This window comes from Miniopterus schreibersii, assembly GCF_964146895.1.
Source record: "Miniopterus schreibersii genome assembly, chromosome: 10".
In the NCBI taxonomy this organism is placed as follows: Eukaryota; Metazoa; Chordata; class Mammalia; order Chiroptera; family Miniopteridae; genus Miniopterus; species Miniopterus schreibersii.
The window spans coordinates 57,063,228-57,071,269 of NC_138110.1; the positions used below are offsets into that span (position 1 = coordinate 57,063,228).

General features: G+C 65.1%; 1 protein-coding gene across 2 annotated transcripts; it reads right to left on the minus strand.

The window, feature by feature from the left end:
• Positions 1-1,100: 1,100 nt before the first annotated feature.
• SLC32A1 (solute carrier family 32 member 1) lies at positions 1,101-7,047 on the minus strand. 2 transcript variants are annotated; one of them, XM_081149879.1, is made up of 3 exons: positions 6,735-7,047; positions 5,582-5,917; positions 1,101-2,992 (listed from the first exon to the last, which is right to left on the minus strand). In XM_081149879.1, the coding sequence occupies exons 1-3, from the start codon at positions 6,786-6,788 to the stop codon at positions 1,805-1,807; spliced, it is 1,578 nt and encodes a 525-aa protein (XP_081006005.1). In that variant the 5' UTR covers positions 6,789-7,047; the 3' UTR covers positions 1,101-1,804. The 2 variants fall into 2 exon arrangements, with proteins under 2 accessions (XP_081006005.1, XP_081006004.1); XM_081149878.1 differs by lacking the exon at positions 6,735-7,047 and having other exon boundaries at positions 5,582-6,325.
• Between the last annotated feature and the right edge of the window lie 995 nt (positions 7,048-8,042).

An 8,042-nucleotide genomic window follows, 5' to 3' on the forward strand; every position in this document is an offset into this window, starting at 1 on the left:
CTGCAGAACCAAGGCTATTGGGGCCACCACTGCCACAGGCGCGCTCTCGCGGATGCTCCGCGCACTCAGGCACGCACAGACATTCATCAGACTCTCACCAGACACAAATACAGCCTTCCCCTGTCTCCACACAGGCCCGCGCTCTCTCCCACACCCCTACTCAGCCCGCGGGAGAAACGGGCACGGGGCGTGGGCATGCTCCCTGCTCTTCCCCACACCGACTGCACCTGGAGGCACCGTTCCCAGCAGGCCCCTGCCTGGGTGGTGGGGACCGGGACTCTCCCGCCGGGCTTCTCCGGGAGACAGAGCGACCCTGGGAACTGCCCAGCCTTCCTGCTCCCAGATCCCATCTGGAAAGTCCAACCAAGACCCTTTCCGACCATCCTGGAGCTGGCACTTCTGGAGGCAGTGTGAGTGCTGCCCCTGGAGCAGGATCTGCACAAAAAAAGAACTGGGCAATTTAAGCAAACATGTGCCCAAACAGGCGGCGCAAGAAACGGGGAAGCTGGGGCCCAAATGGCTCTGAGCTGCTGCTGCTTCGCCCTGTGGCTGTGTAAACCTCAGCTTGGACTTGGGGGTGGGGGTGTGCCCTAGGGTGGGAAATGCCTTCCAGACCAGGCAGTCATGTTGTGAATGTCTGCGGGTCCTTGTTTACGGTCGGCCTCCCCACTAGAACATAAGCTCCAAGAGGTCAGGGCTGTTTGTTCCTCCTGGAACCTAGCCCTCTCCCCGCTATGAAGGGCCGTCTGTAAATATCCACTGAACAAACGTGGAGGGCTTTGTACGTAAATTAAACCTTTCTTTTCGACTGGAGGTTCAGCGTATCCACCAAATTCTGAGATGGATCCAACCCTAGGGAGAGATTCCAAACAAACCTTGTCCTGGCGGGTGAGGGGCGGAGGCGGGTAGGGAGACGGGCTCCTTCCCGCCGAGTCCCCCGAGCACCGCAGAGCCTCGCCTTGGTTCGGACCCCCCTTGGGGCTCTCCCAGGACCCTTTGACTGCAGCTGTTGCACCAGGCCCGCCCGCTTCACCAGGCCGCCCACCCAGCGCTGGGGGCCCCGCCCGGTGCAAAACGCAGAACCGACAGGAGGCGGCGGGCACCATTGTTTCTCCTTTATTTGCGGATATACTTATGCACCGCACTGTAGATGAGAGAGAGAATTTTTTTCTGATAATACATTTCGTCCTATTCAACACGAGACGCCACACGCACAGGAGAACAGTTCCACGAGATGAGTTTGGGTTCCCGGAAACCCGCAGGCAAGCCCACCCCGCCGCGGCTCCTCGCCTCCCGCCCACGGATGGAGACCACCCGCCCCAGCGGGTTCCCCGGCCAGCCTTCCCCACCGCAGGGTTCAGGTGCCTCGGGAATGGGAAGCGCTCTTGCTGGAAATGGCCCGACGCTGCAGACTCCGAGCACTGGATGGATGGCCGTGAGATGTCCCGCGAAGGTCGAGTTTCTGCGCCCGCGAGCTGCGCCCCCTCTGCCTCCCACCCCACCCCTCCTCGTCGGTGACAGGGGCCTGAGTGTCCGGGCCCCTCCTGGAAGGACAGATAACCCTGCCCACAGATCAGCCCCCGCTTCCCCCGAAACCGGGGCGTCGTGGAAAAGAAAGGACAACAGAAACGCAGACGCGATGGGTTGTGGATCCCTACCCCCTCCCACCCCCATCCCCCAAAGAATCAGACACTAGGAACCGGAGATGTTGAAAGCCTGGCTTCCCAAGCGCGGCGGCAGGGCGCCCGGGGCCGGTGGGGGCGGGCGGTGGGGAGCGGGAGGAGCGCGGGGCGCGCCCGGGCCCCTAGTCCTCGGCGTTGGTTCGGTAGGCCTCGATGAGGCCCTCGAGCGAGTGCACGAAGCCGGACACGCTGCAGATGCCGCCGATGACGAAGATGGCGACGTCGAAGAAGACTTGGTGCCACAACAGCTTGCGCCAGAGCAGGCGCAGGTGGAAAAGGCTGGGCAGCAGGAAGCAGAGGCCGGCGCCCGTGAGGCTGCCGGTGAGGCCCATGAGCAGCGCGAAGTGCGGCACGTAGATGGCCATGAGCAGCGTGAAGACCACCAGCGCGCAGCGCAGCGTCAGCCCCCAGGACTTGAGGCGGCCGTCGCCGCCGTAGCAGGCGGGGAAGAAGGCGCGGCTGCCCTCCTGGAACAGCGACTTCTCCAGCACCTCGACGGCGGCGAAGAAGGGCAGCGGGTAGGACAGCAGCGCCTTGGCCACCAGGAAGATGTTGACCACGGCGCGGATGGAGCCGGGCAGGTTATCCGTGATGACCTCCTTGGTCTCGTCGGCCCAGGTGAGGTAGGCGACCAGCGCGAAGAGGCCCTTGAGCACGCAGGCGGCGATGTGCGTCCAGTTCATCATGCAGTGGAACTCGCTGGGCTGCTGCATGTTGCCCTCCAGCGAGGGCAGGAAGATCTGCGACGTGTAGCTGAACACGATGATGCCAATGGAGATGGGAAACTTCTTGACGTCGATGTAGAACTTGACCTTCTCCCAGGCCCAGTCGCGCGCCCGCGAGAGGCAGTAGGCGATGACCAGGATGTTGATGACGAAGTGGGCCAGCGTGCACAGCAGGCTGAACTTGGACACGGCCTTGAGGTTCTTAAGGAAGGCGCAGGGCAGCAGCAGGGCCGTGGCGATGATCGACCAGGACTTCTGCGACACGGGCAGCCCGGGGAAGCTGTTGTACATGAGGTTGCCGCTCACCACCACGTACAGGATGCAGGTCATCACCAGCTCGATGATCTGCGCCACGTTGACCACGCGGCCGCCCAGCGTGGGGAAGCGCGGCGCGCAGCACGCGTTGGCGATGGCCACGTAGGAGTCCCGCACGCGCACCACCTCGCCGTCTTCGTTCTCCTCGTACAGGCAGGCGATGAGGATCTTGCCGGTGTAGCAGCACACCACGGCGGCGAAGATGATGAGGAACAGCCCCAGGTAGCCGCCGTGCAGGATCGCGTAGGGCAGGCCCAGCACGAACATGCCCTGCGGAGCGAAGGGGCGGCCCAAGGCCGAGCTGAGCCGCAGCGGCCCCGCGGGACGGCGGCCTGCGGCTGTGGCCCGTAGGGGGCGCTACGGAGGGTGAGCCCTGGAGTCGAAGTTAGGGGTAGGCTGAAACCCGGGTGCGAGGCGGCTTCATGGGGAGCCTGGGTGTTGGGCCAGGGATGGAGAGGGAGGTGCGTAAGGCAGAGCGGAGAAAAGGTGCGCTAATGCCTGGGAGAGTGGGGCGGGCTGAGCGCGAGGTGAGCCCACGGCGAGAGAAGGGGAATGGGGCCTTTCCGAGGGTGCTTCCTGGGGACAGAATCAGCAGCGGGGACGCGAGGGGAGAACGCGCTGGACGGGGCGTGGCCAGGAAGGGCTCTGAGAAAGGCGGAGAGCTGGGCCCGAGCCGCTAGAAAGAGGGGGCACTGGATTTAAGGTGGGGCTGCAAGGGGTGCAGGAAATCTAATGGGGGAAGTGCTGGTGCCCGAAGGCGGAACTGGCGAAGGAAATGTTAAAGGAGGCAATGGGAGGGAGAAGCAGCAGGGGGGGAGGGGGAGGGGGAGGGGGAGGGGCAGAGGGCGGGGCAAGCCGCTGGGAGGCGGGAGCGCACGACAGGTAGAAGTGAGGCTGTTTGCCGAGGGCTGTGGGAAGGGAGGCGGGAGGCGCGGGGCGGGGGCGGCAGAAAGTAGGACTGGAGGCGAGGAATCTGCGCGCACCGGGAGAGGTGGGTTGGAGAGGCCCTGCCCTAAGAAGGGGATTAAGTGGGAAGGTAGAGGCAAGCTGGGTGCGCGCTGTGCGAAAGGCTGGATCGAGCGGGAATGTACCGCTGGAAGCAGTGGGATCGGCTGGCAGAGCTCTGGACAGGGCGGTTAGAGTCCATGTGGGGAAGAAAAGCTAGGGCGCCCCCCCCCCCCCCCCCCCGCGTGGCTCGGTGGTTGAGAGCCGACCTACACCTGCGGACCAGGAGGTCAGGGTTCCATTCCCATCTGGGCACACGCCCAAGTTTCGGGCTGGATCCCCAGTAGGGGGCGTGCAGGAGGCCGCGGATCAATGACTCTCCGCGCTGATGTTTCTATCTCTCCCTCTCCCTCTCCCTTCCTCTCTCTGAAATCAATAAAGACGTATATATATATATTTTAAAGTTAGAAAACGAAAAGAAAGGCTAACGAAATTCAGGGTTCTCCAGGCCTGCGGGCCTCCAGCCTCCCACCCTGGCCTCCTTCCCGGCCTCTGGAACGGAGCCTCCAAAGACGCCCCCCGCGAAGGCCGGGGCAGCTCCGGGTGCGCGCGTGGCCGCCGCCTGCCCGCCAACCCGTCGCTGGTTGGGCCTGGCGGTCTCACCGGGCCCTGGAGAGGGAGGCGCCTCGGGACCGGCCACTTAGCGAGCAGGGCCCCGTGAAGCCCCGCAGAGCCCGGGTCCTCAAGCAACCCCGCCGCGGCCTCCCGCTCCCGGGAAACCCACGTTCTGCGCCCCAACGACCGTGCCCTTCGGGAACGCCGTGGGGAAAGGCAGGCCACGGGGCCAGGTCCGCCTACGGCTTAGGCCTCTTACGCGCGGAGAACCGCGGCCCGCCCACCGCGGGCAGCTCCGGGGGCCGAGGCTCTGACTCCCAACCCGCTCCCGGCGGCCGAGGCTGGCGCCGCCTGGTGGGGAGGGGCGGGGAGGGGCGCTGGGAGCGCGGGTGAAAGGGTGGGCTGTTCAGAGCCTTTGTAAGCGGCCTCGCCAGGGTCACGCGCGGAGGAGCTGGTCTCCTCGTCGCGTCCCAGCCGGGATTTCGGGCGACAGGGGAGAACCTGTGCACAGGTAAAGCTGAGGTTCCGCGGCCCGTATGCGCCCGTGTGGCCACACGTGCGCGCGCATGCTTGTGTACACCTGTCCCCGACAGGGCTGCACCTGCGCCAGCAGGCTGGCTACCGTCTGCACGAGTCTGGGCATCTGTGCTCGTGTGTTACGCTCAAATGGGCTTATGTGTGGGCTTGGTATGTCCAGACATGTGCTTCTGTGTGTTGGAGGTGTAGGGACGGGAAGGTGGTTTGAGGATGATCTGTGGTCTGTACAGAGACGCCCGTCAGGTGCGCCGTCCCCGGCGTTTGCTCCTGGATGGCCGTGGCGCGCGTGTCTGCCTGTGGACGTGCGCGTGTGTATGCGTGTGTCGGGGGAGGAGACTCCCAGCTCAGCGAATTTCCCCTCTCCTTTCCTCCTGAAAATGAAGCTGCGATTCCATTCCGGAGTGCCAGGCGCCGGCGTTTGCTCCGATCCTGATTTTCTTTCCCCCTCACCCCTTGCCGCTCCCCTCCTCCTGTTTCCCTCCCTCCTGTCGGGTCTCAGGGCAGGTGTCTGTGACCGAACCTCACTCACTCTCGCTGTCCTGCGACTGGGGCCGCGGGACGCGGTGCGGAATTGGGAGGGAGGCACCGCCTGGGGGCGTAGATTCCCGCTCGGGGCTCGGAGGGACGGGGGAAGGGGAGACCCCGGGCACTAGAGGGGTTTCTGCGGCCCAGGTCGCCGGGGGACTCGGCGGGGTGGGGGGTGGGGGGAAGCCCCCTGAAGTGGGGGTTGGGGGGAGGCAGAGCTGGGAATCCCGCGCTCACCTGGATGGCGTTGGTCACGTTCCAGCCGGCCTCCCACGCCGTGATCTTGGGCTTGTCGTGGCCCCCGAACTCGCCACCAGCCCCCACGGCCTGGTCCTTGGAGCTCGAGGGCGGCAGGGGCGCGCCGTCGCCGCGCTGGTAATGGATGTCTCCCTCGACGGGCGGCTCGGCGCCCTCCTCTCCGCAGGGCTCGCCCTCGGTTTTCAAGATATCCATCTGCAGGCCCTGTCGGTGCTCGAAGTCCAGGTCATCGCAGTGCGCGAACCCCACCGCCTCTTCGTCGGTGGCCGCCTGGAAACCCATCCTGGCGAACATGCCGCTCACCTTGGCCTGGGACTTGTTGGACACGGACGTGGCCACGTTGGTCAGCTTGCTGCGGAGCAGGGTGGCCATGGCGGCGGCGGGGCCCCAGGAAAGGACAGAAGGGGCTGGGGACGCGGGGAGAGCGCGGCAAGGCGGCGAGGGCCAGGGGAACGCGAGGCCGCTATCTTCGCTTGCTTTCCCCGCGGCGCCCCGGGGCGCTCTGGCTCATGACCTTCCCGGCTGGCGTTCCGGGCTAGCTCGGGGCCGACCCTGTGGGCGGCAGGGTGGGCGGCGGGGCTGGCGGAACGGCGGCGGCGAGTGCACTGCGGAGCTGCCGCGGGGCGCGGGCTGGGCTGCGGCGGCGGCGGCGGCGTCAGAGCAGCTACGCGAAGCCGGAGCGGCGCCCCCACCGGTGCGCAGCCCGACGCGCTCCCGCCTCTCGGATCAGGCGGCGTGGGGGGGGGGCGGTCACGGGGAGGGGTAAACACAGGGAGGCAGGGGGCGTGAGGAGGGGGCAAGGGGAAGAGAAAGGGGGAACTAAGAAACTGGGGAGACTTGGGGTGGGGGCAGCAGGGCGCCCCGGGGACGGCGGCGGGAGGGAGCGCGCGAAGGAGGGGTGCGGAGGGCCGGGTGGGGGCTGGAGTGCTGCATTTCTGGGGGAGGTGCTAAGCTCGGATCCTGGCCCTTCCCACCCCGCCACCGTCGCCGCAGGGAGGGAGGGGGCCGGGGCGCGCTGACTCTCTCAGTTCCGCGGTCCCAACAACCCCTTCCAGAGTCCGGGAGCCTTTTGGTCCCAGATTCTCTGGCCAAGGGCAGTTCTAGATACCCCGAAAGGCAGCAGGACCATTACCTGTCTCTGCCTGCGCGGGCCGTCTGGGGGTCGATCTACCTCCCTGGCACCCATCACTGGCACCTTGAGGGCAGGAATGTCTGTCTTGGATCGCTCTCAAGAATGCTTAGCCCGGCCTGGGTCACTGGGACTGTCTCCGCCCGTCCAGGATGCTGCGATGGAAGCAAATCTTCGGGTCGCTCGCCACCAACCGCTCTCCAAAGGTGTGCAGAATGGAGGCGAAAGGTTGGCTTTTGGCTTTTTTCTTGTTTGGGGGGTCTGGACGGAGGCAGGATTTGGGGAGGGCACCTCTTGGCAGCCTCGGGGCGGGTCCGAGAGTGCCCACGCTGTAGAGGGGCAGGGCGGGCGTCCCGCGCCGAGGAAAGACGCGCCGGCGGCGGGCGGAGGCGCGCGGTGCGCTCGGGCTCTGCTCTCGCCGCAGCCGCCCGGCCATGAAAACCTGGGCTGTTTCTGTTGAGTGAGGTGTGTGTGTTGCGTGTGCAAGAGTAAGAGACAAAGGCCGATACTGTATCAGATAGTGATACTGGCTGGATCTGGGAGGATTCCGAGGATGAGATTTGGTAACCGTGTGTGTTCTGTAAACGTGCAGTTGTGCTCGCATTTTAGCCTGTATGTGCGCAGAGCTCGTGTGCCGGATTTCGTGTGCGTATGTTTCCAGATGGATTGCCTGCGTTTTTGCCTGTGTGAGTCCTTTTGTCGTGTGTCTCCCTGCAGGTCCGCTGTTCGGGATGGGTCCGGGTATGTGTTCCCAGCCGGGCGCCGGCCCAGACCCCTCCTAAGCAGTAAATAGCCCCCTTTGCCACCCTGCTGTCCCAGCCCACGTGAAGGAGAACTATCGGCTGTGACTGGGGACAGCGTGGGGGGGGGGGGGAATCTGAGGGAAGAGAAAGGGCCCCTCAGCCTCTCTCTTCCCGAGGCCCTGACTGGGAGAGCCCCAGCCTCCGCCTGCCCTGCAGTGTTGCTAGATTAGCTCACATCAGCGCACAAGTAGGGCTGCCGGAGGGCTCTGACCAGCTCCCAGAGCTGCCAGGACAACAGCCCCCTCCCCTCTGCCTCACAGTCCCCCGGAATCTCCTCCCCAGTCAGGAAACCGCCACCACATTGGGCAGAGATGTTCCTAAAGCCTCCCAATGTACCCCTTAAATTCCCCCAAGAACCTGCCTGGCAGAAACCAAGACACAAACCCTCCCTCTAACCTGAAGACAACCCCCACCCCCACTGTGCCGAGAAAAGCTCTCCACAGAGACCTTCCCCAAAGACAGACCCTCAGAATCATGGTAGGACTCAGTACAAAGGCAGGACAGACAT